Here is a 16,767-nt window from a genome sequence, read left to right as displayed (position 1 = left end):
TGTTTTTATCATATGTGCGTAAAATTTATTTTACTTTTTATCCATTTATTTTATTTTATTTTTAAAATAATTTTTCTATATTAATTTTTTATTCTATTTCCAGGTTCTTGAAAATTATTTTATTTTTTATCCATTTACTTTATTTTTAAACTAATTTGCCTATATTATTTTTTTATTTTAATTTTATTTTTTAGTAATGGTAATAAAATCATTCGAGAATGTGGAGAACTTTAAAGGGGTTGTTTTCTTCTTCTTAACATTTGTTTGATAAGCACAAGATACGCAAATGAGACAGAAATTCCTTGAGTTTAATAAAAGTCTATTTGTATTCATTAGATCTCTTTTAAACTTGTTAGATTGAGATTGGGTTAACATGAATCATACAAATTTTCCTACTCAAGTATTAAACACATATTTGTTTGGGTTTGACTTTAATTTATTTTAAGGTGATGTATTCATTAAAAGTTAAAGAGAGGAAGATATTTTTATTTAATTACTTAAGCAAATATTTGAACAAGTTCTATTGTGGTTATAATTTAATTGGTTTACTAAATTAATAAAAATAAACTTAACATAAATTTTGATTAAGTAAGGTTAAGGAGTTTATTAACTCTAATCCAACTAGAATCATTTATCCTCTAATGTTTATTGTCACAAAGAAAAATGAAATATAAGAGAGTCATTAGTTGAACAATAATGAATACATTGATCCTACTATATCATATTACAAACTTTTTCGTTGTGTACGACAAATTACATGTTAATGATTCATCTCAATTTCTCAAATGGTGCAAGCATTTCTTATGTCAAAGGTATTGGTAAGTTAAGACTCAACCTCGTATAAGTCAAAGGATATGTGGTGTTTACAATATTCACTATATTTATTTTCACTGAGAGATTTTAGCAAGTTGTTGTGTTGGTTTTAATAAGAATTGCACAACATGTGGAGAAACTCAAAGGAGGTCAAAATGGTAGCAATCCTAATGAAGGGTAATCATGTTTTAGTGGAAGGGTAAGGGTGCTTGAATGAAAGGTCAAGGTTGAAACAAATCTTGTTAGAGTTGTAGAGTTAGACAACCTCCATTCAGTTTAAATACTTTTCAAGGAAGAATGTGATGTGAGGTAGCAATTTCTCTTACAACAAACACTTTCGTTCCTAAAAAATGTGTGTTAAGAGGGTTCATATATTATGTACATCTTTAATATCTTTTGTTGCTCATTCAACTCATCTTGTTAAGTCACTATTTGCACACATCATCACTCTTACAATACTAAATACATTCAATATGTAAAACAAAAAAACAAGCACAACTTTTAAATATTTAGACACAATTCAATTATACAAAATTGATTTGTAGAGTAAAAATTGGACTTACTTGTATAATTTATTTTAGTTATATTTGTAGACAAAACATGATTTCCAATATATTATTTCATGTCAAAAGTTTAACATCTAAAATATGGACTATTTGTAAAAGATATGACGAAACCATAATAGGAAGTATATACTCAATAAATTTGTTAAAATATATTCTAATGTCATTTTATAATTTGTATTAAAAGTCTATTTTGATATTACAAAACTAGTTTATGAGATGGAATTCCCCCACCCCTTATATATTACTTCTAGGCTTTTATTTTATCTACGATTGGTTTGACTTAACTTTTTCAATAAAAATATAAAAACATTTTGTTAACCATATAATTACTTCTCTTAAAAATACCTGAGTAACTTTACCATACCACTCATGTATGTGCCCATTATGAAGTGATCAAATGTCATTCTTATTTTTAGGAATGGTTATTTTCTTAACATCTCATAAATTTAATAAATATCATTCATAATATTATTTTTAAATTTTAACTAATTTACTACCAAGTTATATTTAAAAGATAAATGTTATGAAAATAATCTTTAAATTTGATAAATATTAAATTAGTACATGAGATTACTATAAAGACTTATTAAATTGTTTAAAAATATAAATGATGGTATAATTGAAATGAAGTACGAATATTTTATTCTCCAATTATAAAACTTGTAAATAGAACAAGTTAACTATTCAAACTTTATTTCATAAAAATCACTCGTCTCTAAAAGCACTTTCTCTTTACCTTTTTTACTTTTTATTTAGATTTTTTTAAAAGTTTATTATGTTTTTAGATCAAACTTTTTTTTGGGAATCCTAGTTGAAAACAAAGCAAGTCTACTAGATCAAAATTTATGTTATAGTAAGTTACTATTTACCCCTTTCTTAGTTGATTTTGGGAAGCTTTGCATGCATAGGGGTATAAAAGTTTTGCATGTAAACATTATAAAGGAAAGATGGATCTCTCCTGTCCTAAGACAATAGAAGTATGTTCAAATCATTTATCACAATCTTAAGGTTTATATTTCATGTGAGAGTAGTAAAGTTGGAAGCTTAAGCTTGAGCAAACAAACATTAACAGATAATGAAATATAGTTAAGTTATGATGATACCTTAAGGTATATTATTTGGATATGAAGGTGATGTAGTCACAATGTTTGATTTTATGCAAGAATTTTGGTGTTGTTTAAGTATGTTAAAATTGTTTGAATCTTGAGATGAATGTTGATGATAAGTTGTGTATTTTAGTAGTGAAAAGTCATAATATTTCAATTGAATTATATTGGTTCAAGTTTATGTTATTTTGGAACAAAATAGTCTATGTTAGGTTGAAATGAAGAAAAACCTCAATTTTCTAAATTATGCAGAATCGTTGGACAAACAAAATTCTCGAGAGGTTTGGTCACTAGGCCAATATTTCCTCATTAGGAAAATTATGTTATTAAAACTTCTACTTATTTTTAGCTAGTCAAGCAAAAGTTTTGCTAGTTACATGCATTGCAAATGTGCTTAACTCACTTGGCAAGCCAAGCAAAATAGTGTTTTCTAAACTAAAAAAAAGTTTGTAAATGTTTTTAAATGCTAAAAATAATTTATTTTTTATTGTATTGTTATATTTGATTAATATCTTGTAACTAAACATTATGATACTATAATGAATAATTAATTGTAATTTGTTGGCATTGAAATTGGAATTAGATGTATATGTATGAATGAAAGTATATGATGTTATGATTGTGAGATATGACATGTGATGAATTCTAAACATAGTTATTTTCAATAAAGAAATACTATGATAAGATGTTTAGGTTGTCCATTGAATTTAAAATTCATGATTGAGATATCTTGATTTTATTGTCAAATGATGATAATGGTTGAAAGAGATTCCTATATGACCTAAAATGTTGTGTGAAAAATGATATATTGATAGATCATTGAAATTTGCCTTGTTATATAAGTACAAATATATTGGGAATTCAAGTGAATCTAAGTTCCACATTCCGTAAAAATGAAAAAAATAAAATATTATATAAAAGTGAATATCCATCAATTTTAAATTAAGAGTAGTATAATTTCTTTATATATTTGGGTTTAGATCTAATTGATATTGTATTTTTCTAAAGAATCTCTCTTTTAATAAACTTAACCAAATGTTTTTATCATACAACTTTCTTTTCTTTTGGTAATAATTTACTGAAAGACATTTGACATAATAAAATAATTAAATTTCCATGAGATCCTAACTCACACACTTTTCGAGAAAACTTCCCGGAAGGTCACCCATCCCAGAATTTCTCTAGGCTAAGCACGCTTAACCATGGAGTTCTTATGGGTTAGGCTACTGAAAAGTAAATGCATTTTGGTGATATAGGTAGCCAAATCAATTCCTTTAAGCTATCTTTCAACTGTATAGTCTCATACCTATACAGTCTCCAAATCCCTCTCATTCCGATGTATGTTCGATTCGTCCATGTGCCCTTTCCACTCGAAGCCTGCCAGGAGCCGCTCCTTGTCCGTGCCCCCTACACCATGCTTCTTGCACCGGCGATCACTCCCCACCCTCGTCAGTGCCCGGGTGTCACACAATGTGTGCACAGTTAGTCTCCCTTTGAATCTCTTTCAAGAAAGATCACCATCGTCTTCTTGGAGAATTCTTGGAGCTCTAAGATCAGAGATATCAATTTGAAACAGAAATGAAATTGTTAGATCGTCAAAAGTCTCTGAACATCTTCGTGTTCAGCCAATTTATATATTTCTGTTTTAACAGACATTCTCTTAGGCTACTAATACAGTCGACTGAGTTATGACAGTTATAACACTTCAGTTAAACTGGTAGGATTCAGTCAACCAAAATAAAAACACATTTAATACAGTTGACTTACTATTCAATGCTCAACTAACTTTTGAAAATATAGTCGTTAGAGTACAAGATCATAACATAATTTCAAATCAGACAACTAATGCAGTCAAATATGTAGCGCACATAGTTGACTTCGACAAGTAAGATCATTTTGAATTTCTTTTCTTCTCAAAACCTCACAAAGCACTGATTCTCAAAATTTGTACAAAGACTTTAACATAGTCGAATCAATTAATGATGGAATCGACTTTACTGCAGCTTTGTCACACAGTTATAAGTTCGTAAAAGTGTTTGTGGTTTTCGTGCATTAAAACATGTGCAATGCATCCAGAAATGATGTAACAAGTACAAACTCAATATGTATGTATTCACATAGCAAACCAGCATATAAACATGTTCAACAAATATATCAAACATTTAGCATAAGAACATGTAACACACCAACAACATATGTGTGCTATTAAGCTAATGTGTTGTCATTATAAAAAACCAGAATAATATAGATATTGTGTTGTCAACAATCTCAACAACAAGCTTCTCCATACCAAACAATACTTATTAAAATTCGATACATACTTAGCAATAATCTTGCCCAACATTCATTATTATAAGTATTATTTTGCAAAGATATTTAACGAACTAGTTTTGTTATTTTTCATTATATTTTTGCTACAAAACTACTAAATGCTTAACTAATATTTCTTTTATTTTTAGTCGAAATATGAAGATAATTAATCAACATGCCATAATCAGTGATCTGGTTCTCATATGTTGGAAATACAGAAAACTAATATTGAAAAAAAAAATCTAAAACTGGAAATTTTATTAAACAACATGTCACTATTAAAAAAACAATATATTTTAATAAAACAATATGTCACTATTAGAAAAAAGCTATTTGAATTAGGTCATTTTCCAATAAATTTAATAATTATATATGAAGTTAATGGGATATTGCCAAAATAGCATTTCCACCACAAAACTAGTAGCAGAAGAGTGCCTTACGTTAAGCTACGTCTTTTGTTTGTAAGACAACCGCGTTATTACGATGTTAATGTTTTGACTAATTGGGAATATCGATTAAACAAAAAGAATTGTATGAATTAATCCACAAACATGACGTGATCATCGAAGTTGGTTCATATAAATATGATTTTAACAATAAAAAAATAAATATTGGAAGTAGAATATACGTCATAATAATGCATAATAAATAATAAAAATGGTGATGTATGTAACACGAAATGAGAGTTGAAGATGCATCATCCATGCGTGTGATGCATGTTTAGCTTTTGTTCTAAAAATGGCGTGTATAAGTAGGTGGCAAGGTGGAGTCAATGGGGCTTGTTTGGAATGAAAAAAAGTAACCATGAAAATTGGATTAGAAGAAAAAGAACAAGGAAGGAAGAAGAAGGGACAAACTGAATAAAGCAAAAGGAACCAAAAATAAGAGAGAGAATTTACAGTGACAAAGAACAACGTTGTTTATTTATGGTTAAGCCTTTTAAAATATGAACATATATATTCTAAATATGTTGTTCAAGATGTGTCGTTTGCCACTGAAACCGCGAAATTCCCTCTTTTTTCTCCATTTGTTTCTCTTTCTCTCTCATATGTCCGTGTTTATCAAAGATGCCTCGCTTTCATTTTGTATTAGTTTGTTTCTTCGTACCTCCCCTATCTCACTTCTTTGTTTCATTCACCGACCCTTATTTTCTATCTGGGTCGGCAATGCTTTTGAATTAGTCGTTGTTGTTTCCGTGTGTTGTTGTTCTTCGTTGTTGCTTTTTCTTGAAGCTACCCTTTATCCAAAAAATGGATCTTAAAGAAAGATTGGTGTTTTTCCTTGTGGGGTTGTTTCTTTTGCAACTTTTTTCGGTTGCCAATGCCAATTTGGTTTTCCCTGTTGAACGCAAATTCAAAGGCTCCGTTGAAAACCTTGCTGCTATCAGAGATCACGATGCTCAGCGCCGAGGAAGATTTCTCTCTGCCGTTGATATCCCTCTCGGTGGCAATGGTCGTGCCAATTCAAATGGGTCGGTTTGTTTTCCCCACTCTTTATTCTCTTTACATTTTGTTTTTCACATGCAAACCTTTTTTCTTTTCTTTTCTCTCTCTTTTTTTTTTTTTTGCGCTCAATCATGTGTGGTTTGTGTGTTGCATGCTCTGAAGGTTGTCGCCATTTTTTATTTGTTTGTTTGATGTTGTTTGTGTAATCTGTTCAGGCTGTATTTTACAAAAATTGGGCTTGGCTCTCCCGCGAAGGACTACTATGTGCAGGTTGATACAGGAAGTGACATTCTGTGGGTGAATTGTGTTGGTTGCACAACATGTCCCAGGAAAAGTGGTCTTGGTGTATGTATCCACGCTTAATTTACTGTTTCAACATTCATGCCATTTGGTTAAAATATAAGTCAATTGAAAGTTTTTATGGTAGAATGTACGATACATGTTTGTTCCATTTGTTCATGAACCAGAGTGATTGGATTAACATGAAATGTCGTACGTTTTGGATTAACATGAAATGTCGTACGTTTTGGATTAACATGAAATGTCGTACATTTTGGATTAACATGAAATGTCGTACATGTTTTTCAGTTGGATTAGTTGAGGTGAAATATGATGTGATCTTCTAGTCATATATTCTTGTGTATATGACATTGAAGCATACTTTTCATAGTAAAATTTGTAATGCTTGATAACTTACCAATGTAGGTTTTACCATATTATTATCATGTTGCAGATGGACTTAACCCTCTACGACCCTGCACAATCCACAACTTCAACTTTAGTTGGTTGTAACGATGACTTTTGCACTTCCACATACAATGGTCCTATTTCTGGCTGCTCAAAAGACATGGCCTGTCCGTACAGCATAACTTATGGAGATGGAAGTACAACCACTGGGTCCTATATTAAGGATTATATTACATTCAACCGAGCCAATGGTGATCTCAAGACTGTACCAGATAATAGCACTGTTATTTTTGGGTGAGTGCAATTTGTAATTCTTCATATTTAACACATGCATAATTGAGTGAGCCAAAGGTCATGGTTACCCTTCCCTAGACCCTCTGGATAGCAAGTGCTTCATAGCACTAGGTTCTTGTTTTCTGTTTTGCTTGGAACTATAATATTGCTTCTTCCTAGGTTGGTAAATACATAAAGAAAAAAGTCATCATTCCATTTATGTTTTATTTCTACCTGAATATTCACTTGCTGATAGGTGTGGAGCTAAACAATCTGGGACACTCAGTTCAGGTTCTGAGGAATCCCTTGATGGAATAATTGGTTTGGGACAATCAAATGCGTCTGTGCTTTCACAACTTGCTGCAGCTGGAAAGGTGAAAAGGGTATTTTCCCACTGTCTTGACAGTTATAATGCAGGAGGAGTATTTGCCATAGGGGAAGTAGTGCAGCCAAAATTTAACAAAACTTCATTGGTACCAAAAATGTATGTGCGGAATAGTCTTAGCCTTTTGTTTCCATACCATGTTATTTCTTGTAACTGTATTTGATTTTTGTTTTGTTTTGTTTTGTTGTTTGATAATTGTACTTTGATTGATTACTGTAGTATATATTGAATGATAAGGGTACTTCCATTTAACTTCTGATGAGTTTTCAATAGAGGAAATATTTTTTAAGATTATTATTGACTTTTGAATTCTTTATTGTCTTGATATATTTAGCAAAAACCTTTATGATTATGGTATAAAATTGATCAATTGATTGAAAATACTATAAATGTGAGATATATAAGTGGAACACAAATAATATGTAACGGGTTTTTATTGATATTGTTTTCGAAAGTCCTTTTGTTTTCTGTGGTCCGCTTGAGGTGAAAATTGATCCAATAAAGTTTTCTTTTTTGCATATTTTATTCTTGTAAGGCCGTCATCTTTTAGGAAGATAGATTCATTGTGAAATCTCTGATATAAGCAATGCAGCAAAACTTTGTGAGAGCTCTGATTATCTTGCAGATGTTATATCAGATTCTTCTAGTGTGTTTTAGATCAAGTTTAAGTTTTGGTACTGGAATTATGTTCTAATTGTAGTCTACTGACTATTTTAGGGCACACTACAATGTGAATTTGAAGGACTTGGAGGTTGGTGGGGATAGTATACAACTCCCCACAGATATATTTGATTTGTCAAGTGGGAGGGAAGCAATTATAGATAGTGGTACAACCCTGGCTTATCTTCCAGCCACAGTTTATGATCAAATATTAGAGAAGGTAAGAGTAATTTTAACAGTTAAGTAAATCAATTTTTCCTACTTGAATTCTCATGATTATTCTTCTTTGTGATAGGTTTTGGCTGCACAGCCTGGAATGAAATTATATCTTGTTGAAGAACAATTTACATGTTTCCGTTTTGATGATAAGTATGATGCTCATCTCTGTGGCTTTGTTTTGCTTCAATTTTCTTTTGAAATAAGTATCATTTTTCAATATAAAGGTGTGATGACCTCTTTATTTGATTTGTCATTTGTTTAATTTACATATGCACTGCATTACCATAATTTATGAATGGGAGATACTAAGGTATATTTTCTTTGCTGTTAGATCCATACAGTATATGTTAACGCCAGGTTGTCATCAAAATTTATCTTCAAAAAAGATCTAGCTATCTCTCTTTAGATAATATTAGTAATAAACTATTTTAATAGCCAAGGATGCATTGAAGAAACTTTCTTAAAATACTACCCTCAAGATGTTCTTTCTTGATTCTTTTCCTTTTCTGTTGGGTTTTGTTGAGTTGTATTGCTCTGTCCTTTTTCTTTCTTTCTTTTTGTTCAGTAAAGCAGCAGTAGAGTTGGTTAAATGATCATTAACATTCTTTTGTATGGTTGTTCAACTCTACTAGAAGTATAAAACAAAAATTTTCTTTCCACATTTGTTCCAAATGAGATAGTCTTATAAATACATGAATAGTAATTGAACACAAATTGTTCAGATGGTACTCTATAAACAATGTATTCTCAAAATGAATTTTTCATGAGTTCAATAATGCAACAATTTCACATCTATTTTCATGCATATGCATCTCTTAACTTGTTGACCATTGTAATTTTGCAGTGTTGATGATGGATTTCCAATTGTCAAGTTTACCTTTGATGAGGGACTTACTCTGACAACTTATCCTCATGATTACCTATTCCTGTTTAAAGTGAGTGGAATTTGAACAAGTGGTTGTTCCTCATGAATACATATTCTAATTTAATGATAACCTTTGTGGTTGTTACATGTTTAACCAGTCAGACAATATACAAGTTTATTTTAGTATGGAAACTATACCATAAAGTTTAACCCATTGCCTGAATTGATTTCTCCCTTTTGGAAATTAAATTTACCAGGTGCTTTGTACACTTTGGACTTGAAAATTAAGTGGTTTATTTATCTTTCAGTGCAATCTGCTTTCGATAATGTGCCCTTTTTTTTAAAGAAAATTTCAATTTTGAAAAATGTGTTTCAGATGTTGTATTAATATTACCTTTGCTTTTTTCATTGCCCTCAGGAAAACATGTGGTGTGTTGGCTGGCAAAAAAGTATTGCACAAAGTAAGGATGGACAGGAGATAATTCTTCTTGGAGGTAATTTTTGGAATTATAATTCACTTATGATTTAATCTATTTGTTATTATGGTTTTGATTTGTCCATTCTATTCTTAATTGCCTTTTATGTTAAATTAAGAACTTGTATATAATTTTAGCTGAGATGAAGACTCTGTTTCTGTTATATGATAGCTGTTCATGTTTGTACATTCCTTGTTCTTTGTAGTAAAATTTAATTATAGACATAACCTCATTGATGGTAATTCAGAATTTCTGATCATCTTGGAAACTAGTGTCATTGGATGACTGTCATTTATTTACATGAAATTGTTTCCTATTGCAGATTTGGTGCTGTCAAACAAGTTAGTTGTATATGATCTTGAAAACATGACCATTGGATGGACTGACCACAATTGTGAGTACCCTTTTATTTATATGCTAAGTTTCTTAAGGGTATACCAATGATATCAGCTAGGATTGTTTCTTCCAATATTTGCTAATAAGAATCATATTCCATCAATTTCAGGTCCTGCCTTTGATATGTTCTAGGACTATTTATTATATGATATCTGCATTCATCATGATTTTATAGTCTTTTACTGATAAATTTGTTGAACTGACATGTACTAGAAGATGACTTAAACATTGTGTTGTTGGTTGTGTAGGCTCTTCCAGCATCAAAGTGAAGGATGATGAAACTGGAAAGGTATATGCAGTGAGCGCACATGATCTTTCTTCAGCTTCCACCGTGATAATTGGAAGTGTGTTAACGCTCTTAATGATGCTTATTACAATGCTAAACTCTTAAATCAACAGTGTAAACGAGGGTGGTATTTATTTCAATTTGTTGTAACATAATTCCTTGATGGTAAGCTTCACTGGAATAAATTAACCATTTCTCGAGTACATAGAAAAAGAAGTGAGATAGGGGAGGGATTTCTGAGTTATTTTCAATTGTCTCCTTGTATAATTTTTTTTAAAGAGAAAGGCACAAAGTTCTAAAGGACACAATATCATTTTTGTGATGATATTGCATCATTGCTGCATAGGAAAATTGTTAAAAAATAGTTTATTGTAAACTGTTCTTCATGTAAGATCCACAATTTTTTGCTGAGTAAATCACACTGCTATTTGGACCTGCAAACATGAATCTGGTTTTCTTAATCAAATTTTGAAATGTAGTAATGGTCATTTGTTGTGATTGAAGAAGTGGACATCTAATTACACCTTGAATGCATGATTGAGTTCCATCTATCAGAAGGACATTTTTCAAACCTCATGAAATAGTTTCTGAACTGTAATTTTGTACTTCTGTTACCTTAAAGTCAACTGCATAAAAATTCCCCAGTAAACAATTCTTCCATCTAAAACTTTAAATTTTAACCATTTTACTTAAAATCACCATAAATGAAGTTGACTAAATTGTTCAGTCTCTTTCCTACTCAAAACTAATAAAATAAATAAATAAAACTCAAAATAAAACTTTTAATTCATTTTCTGTACTGGGATGCCTTCAACATTCACGTAGACGAATCTCATACAATTTCTATGAAGGAAAATGAGTTTTTAACAATTTTTTACAATACTTATGTAGTAATTCGTGATCAATCCATTTTAAATATACATAATAATAAAATAATAACATATAGTCTATTATAAAAAGTTGTTAAAAAAAGTTAATGCAACTCCACACTCTTGTAACCACGTTCCTACGAGTTAACCTCTAATATAATTTATATATCAACACGCGAACCACAACCATGGGAGGAACCTTTGATTTTATATTTATAGTAGGTAGGTATCTCTCACACTGTTATGGATGAAACTCTTATACAATTTCTATAAGAGAGTGCTTCTCATCAATTCATCTAAAAACAATTAATTAGAAGTTTAAAGTGTATTTCAATAATAATATTTATGTAGAATAGTTCAGAAGTTATTTTAGTATACCTTAAAAATTCTGGTTGGTTATGTTATACCTATTGTGCTAAACAAGAATAGTCCATATACCAATTACTGCTACAATTTTGGTAGATTTTCTCCACTTTATGTTAAAAGGTACAATATATCTGTTTCAAAACAAAGTATCACACACATCCTGGATATTTGTTAGCCTGTTTTGTTGCAGAATAATCAAATGGTCCTTTGAGGTTGTGGCACCAGAAGAACCTGCTAAAAGTTCCAACATAATATTGTCTGATTTTTATAGACACACTCACAAATAAGAGCAATACATATTTACTTGTAATTTTGACAAAACAACCTGATGACTGTATAAGCTGATAATCACACTTTATAATGATACACTAGTGGAGAACAAAGAGATACAAGTTCAGTTGGTATAAAGGAAGGATGTCTCTACAAAGTTGTCCTTAGAAACTGTACCACCAAATAAATAACTGCCAGGAATAGTGCAATCTGGTATGCATCTCGTTGAAAACTGTCATCCCTCTGGAAGAACTGAATAAAAGTAAAAGCAATGAACAACTCAGAAAGAAAATGACATGTGTACTAATCAGATTGAAAGGCCTTCATATAATCAGATTCTTGTTATAATGAATGCAATGGCATAAACTTAAGATTTGAACAATTTGATTGATTCATTATGAAGGTGTCTTTGGTTGAGTTTAAGAAAATGGATAATGAATTTGATCATATTTGGATAAACTTACCGACAAACACCTGAAAGAGAAGAAAATGAGATGGAATTTAATAAGTACTCATTATATACTTATTCAAACAACTTTTTAGTCTATTTTAATAGATTTAGAAAATGAAGTCAAAGTCACTTGTTCATTTAGGTACAAATAGTATAAACTCTGATCAAGCATTTAACCAATTTAAGTAAAATAGAAAAGCACCCAATATGAGAAAAGGTAGGACATTGAAGCCTGGCATTTAGAATTCATCTATAACAGAAAAAGAACTAACCTTGGTTGGATCTCCTGAAGGATCAGGATACATCTCCAAGTTCTCTTTTTTGGTTGAAATTTTACTACTCAAATTCTTAGCATTGTCTACCAAGTCTTTGACAGATTCAATAGCAGAGAAAAGAGCACGTGATGTCCAGAAAAATGTCTGAGCACTAGCAGATGAAGCTGATAAGTCCCAAAACTCTTCATGCTCAATGACTTGACCACTAATTTGGTTAAGAGTAAATTTGGAAGTGATTCTAAGTATTAAATCCTCTCCACCAATAACGGATTTTGGCTTCCCTCTTATTGTCCACTTGATACTCAAAACACTGGTTGACAGCATCACCATTTCCTGCACAGTCTGTCACCACATAAACATTTTAGAAACTCTAAGACTGACTTATTGTTCTTATATTTAGGAAAGGTTATTTGATTTCATTTACATAAACACCACATTAATTTTTGTTTCTAATCTGTTTTCTAGTATTACTAGGTGAAAAAAATTATTAGGATAAAATAACTTCAAATCAAGGCACTCACTTCTTTACATATTTTGCCACTTTGGAAGAGTCTATCTTAAAAAGAATGAAGACTGCAATAAGAAAAACTCAATATAATGTGGTTATTTTCTTTATTGATACTAGTAATATGTAGCCTAAGTGTTGTTCCAGCCAACCAACTTAAAAAAAACAAAGCATTTGTCAAACAAGGGAAGCTATAACATGAGAAGAACAACAGAATATCCCTGTTTCATGGATTAATTGCTGCTTTAGAAGAAGGATGCTAGAAATTGAGCTCACCACAGATGCGTTGTCTAGTGCACCAGTAGCCCATAGTGCTCTTTTATACTTCTCACGACCAGTAAAACTTCTGATAGGATCCTAAACACGATCACAGAATCATAGACATGACATAAAATTCAGTTAAGGAGGACGGTCCAAAGAAATATCAATTAAAAAGTAAATCATTCGATTTGTTTGTATAAAAAACCATAATAATATTACTCTAACAACATTGTATGCTACAGTTTTACATAAAATTATTGTGCCTAATGTACTAGTTAAACATTATCATTATTTGAATAACCCCAAAGTCCTTCAAACTTTCTGTTTCCCCTTACTATAATGTGACTCTTCATTGGCATAAACATTCAATCAAGAAAACAAACTGGTATCCCTTGTTCTGTCACAAAGGGGAACCACTGTTACCAGAAATGAAGCCTGTTGTTTTCTTGATGAAAACGTGGCACAGATCATATACAGAACATATGGTGTGCTAAGGAGAACCAAAGCAAGACCTTGTATGTGACAGAAACAGCAAAGGTTCCAAGTGCTCGATTTCCCTCCCTTTGTTCAAGTATATCTCGTGCAAGTTGTCTTGCAGTAGATTCTACCAAGGGGCTGCTGATGCACTCAAACTCATTGCAAAGCTCACCAAAGTCCATACCATCAACAATCTTATCAGCTTCTGAATATGATGATGCCTTGGTTCCAGTATCAGATGAAACTTCACTCCTATCAGCATCATTTGCAACTGCAAAAATCTTAAATAGTACATATCAACATATGCCACAACTAGCACAACACCAAAGTAGTATTAGTTCATACATATATATGCTAAGATTATTTTGATAAACTTTTTCTCAAACAAAAAGAGAAGGAAAAGATAAAATGTATCCAATAAAAATCATAAAAGAACCAATGAAACTATAATCAAGGACAATTCTCACTGTATACACGATCTGATCCATCAAAAAAACCCTTTTAATTCTACATGAACTATGAACTTTGGTTTGACATCTTTCACGATATTTTATATGATGAATGCATGCATGATCATTAATTAAACTTTGTAAAGTAGATGGGAAAGAAAAAGGTGTGTAACAAAAGCAATTGCATATGTTGAAGTGATTGAAAGGATGTGTGTAGGAGAAAGTGAAGAGAAGAAGAGAAACCTCGCAAGAAGAAAGAGTGGTGGTGGTGATGGTGGTGGAAGGTGGTGGAGGAGTGGAAAGAGGGTGTGGTTTTATTGGGGCGAGGGAATATTCCGGCGGCGGAAGAAAGAGAAGAAGAAAGAGCGGCAGTGAGAGCCATGTCTCCCCATTCCGTGGCGGAAGGTGAGTTGTTTTGGATTACAAACCAGATATGGAGAGAACAAGAGCCTCTTCTTTTTTTCTCACTATTTTTTACACTTAACTTCTGGATAAGGTGGGGCCTTTCTTTATCAAATGCCATGCAAATGCATGCAATATTAGAAAGAAATTTTGTTTTGGAAAATGATATTTTAACACCATTTTTTGACACTATTTTGACACTGCACACGTGTCAAGATGTGATTGGACGATTTCAAATTAAATAACAAACTTTGTTTTTTTTCTTCCAAACATACCCCTGTCTCAATTTTTTTAATTTGAAATCGTCCAATCACATCTTGACACGTGTGCAGTGTCAAAATAGTGTCAAAAAATGGTGTTAAAATATCATTTTCCAAAACGGAAAATGATATTTTAACACTATTTTTTGACACCATTTTGACACTGCACACGTGTTAAAATGTGGTTGGACGATTTCAAATTAAAAAAGTTGAGACAGGGGTATATTTGGAAGAGAAAAACCAAAGTTTGTTTTTCTAATTTCAAATCGTCCAATCACATTTTGACACGTGTGTAGTGTCAAAATAATGTCAAAAAATAGTGTTAAAATATCATTTTTCTTTTAAGAACTATTTTTTTACAATTATATATATAATGATTTATGCGTTTCAAATATTTTTTTAAATATAAATTTAAATAAATTAATAAAATAATGACACAGTCAAAAAGTTGTTAATAAAAATCATGTGTTATTTCATATAAATTAAATAATTATTTTAATTTTTTAATTTTTAATTTGAATATATATGTAAAAATAAGATTTTATTGCAATTATAATACTTTTAAAATAGTTAAAAATTAATAATTTGAATATACTTTGTTTCTTTATGAACTACGTTTTTGCTACATGCCAAAGAATTGATCCCAAACTTCATTATATATATAGAAGTTAAAAATTGGAAGAAAGAGATGGGATGAAGGGAGGGGTGTGGTTAGCAGATAGTTTGAAACATAATGAGAAAGGGGAGTGTAAATAGTACTAGCTTCTTAACACTTTATTTTTGTCTGGACAAAAATTACAAATGAAGAAAAGCAGTTTATTCCTACATCTTATTCTTCTTGATCCCATTGTTTTAGATTATATTTTCCAGAACGTACTAAATTAATTTTGGAAATATATTTGTTTGAGTATTATAAAATTTGAGTTTTTTTAAATTTGTTTGAGTATTCAATTTTAAAAGGTTTGAGTATTATGAAATTTGTTTTTTTAAACAATTTAAACAATCAAATAATATTTAAAAATCCAGCTGAAAATTTAGTTACTTTGATAAAAAAAAAATGACTGGTTTTTTATACACAATCGTCACATTGAAAGTAAGAATTGGACAAATAAGATACCAAATTCTGATATGGAAACAAAGACAGAATATTTCGGCGGTAAATACTATGCGTAATGTGCTATGTTGGAAAAAACTACCAGTTGTTCCATGTAAAAAAAAAAAAAAAAACTAAAGAGGTTTTAAATTTTTAATTTTAAAGTGGGAAACGTGTTTCAATGGTCAAAAGTCAAATATTACATTTGAAATTAAGAGTAATTTAAGGTACATTTATAATTCTTTATCTATTGATATATCTTTTCAAGACAAAGACAAAGTATATAAGCTCCAAAATAAAAAATTTGTTAAATGATAGATCAAAATCACATTATTAATTGAATTAATAACATTATTAGTTGTTGTTATATTTAAGTTTTTACATGTTTTCATCTCTATATTTTTTTTATTTAATTGAATTTTTAATTAAAAAAAACTGAATTAAGTTTTTATATTTTTTAATAAAAAAACTTAATTGAGTTTTTAATTTTATTAGAAAACTCGACGTAAATCTTTTCATTAAATTAGTGTTAATGTTTTTATTTTAAAAGTGTTACCTATCAAAACCTAAACATATAAATCAAATTATTAATTAAATTTTAA

At 30.4% G+C, this 16,767-nt stretch overlaps 2 protein-coding genes across 3 annotated transcripts; one reads left to right on the top strand and one right to left on the bottom strand.

Annotated features, from left to right (window-relative positions):
- Nucleotides 1–5,652: 5,652 nt before the first annotated feature.
- Nucleotides 5,653–10,928, top strand: LOC106758905 (aspartic proteinase-like protein 2). Its single transcript, XM_014641910.2, has 10 exons — nt 5,653–6,266; nt 6,456–6,585; nt 6,974–7,221; nt 7,457–7,684; nt 8,303–8,465; nt 8,541–8,614; nt 9,309–9,399; nt 9,748–9,823; nt 10,128–10,199; nt 10,450–10,928. Exons 1-10 carry the CDS (start codon nt 6,046–6,048, stop codon nt 10,590–10,592), a joined length of 1,446 nt encoding a protein of 481 aa, XP_014497396.1. The 5' UTR covers nt 5,653–6,045; the 3' UTR covers nt 10,593–10,928.
- An 861-nt stretch (nt 10,929–11,789) lies between these two features.
- Nucleotides 11,790–14,868, bottom strand: LOC106758084. Of its 2 annotated transcripts, none has more exons than XM_014640996.2 (5): nt 14,654–14,868; nt 13,997–14,232; nt 13,500–13,580; nt 12,716–13,051; nt 11,790–12,244 (listed from the first exon to the last, which is right to left on the bottom strand). In XM_014640996.2, the coding sequence occupies exons 1-5, from the start codon at nt 14,790–14,792 to the stop codon at nt 12,143–12,145; spliced, it is 894 nt and encodes a 297-aa protein (XP_014496482.1). In that variant the 5' UTR covers nt 14,793–14,868; the 3' UTR covers nt 11,790–12,142. The 2 variants fall into 2 exon arrangements, with proteins under 2 accessions (XP_014496482.1, XP_014496481.1); XM_014640995.2 differs by having other exon boundaries at nt 12,716–13,060; nt 14,654–14,867.
- Between the last annotated feature and the right edge of the window lie 1,899 nt (nt 14,869–16,767).

The sequence above is a fragment of the Vigna radiata genome, chromosome 4 (genome assembly GCF_000741045.1).
Source record: "Vigna radiata var. radiata cultivar VC1973A chromosome 4, Vradiata_ver6, whole genome shotgun sequence".
Taxonomy (NCBI): Eukaryota; Viridiplantae; Streptophyta; class Magnoliopsida; order Fabales; family Fabaceae; genus Vigna; species Vigna radiata.
Note: the sequence above shows the minus strand (reverse complement) of the source record. Positions and strands in the feature narration are given on the sequence as shown.

Coding starts and splice junctions, on each gene's coding strand:
- LOC106758905 (XM_014641910.2), top strand. CDS start 6,046: ATGGATCTTAAAGAAAGATTGGTGTTTTTCCTTGTGGGGTTGTTTCTT. Junction 7,685..8,302: donor ACTTCATTGGTACCAAAAAT/GTATGTGCGGAA, acceptor TGACTATTTTAG/GGCACACTACAATGTGAATT. Junction 9,824..10,127: donor GGAGATAATTCTTCTTGGAG/GTAATTTTTGGA, acceptor TTCCTATTGCAG/ATTTGGTGCTGTCAAACAAG.
- LOC106758084 (XM_014640995.2), bottom strand. CDS start 14,792: ATGGCTCTCACTGCCGCTCTTTCTTCTTCTCTTTCTTCCGCCGCCGGA. Junction 14,233..14,653: donor CCACTCTTTCTTCTTGCGAG/GTTTCTCTTCTT, acceptor AGATTTTTGCAG/TTGCAAATGATGCTGATAGG. Junction 12,245..12,715: donor CTTCAGGAGATCCAACCAAG/GTTAGTTCTTTT, acceptor ACTTTTATTCAG/TTCTTCCAGAGGGATGACAG.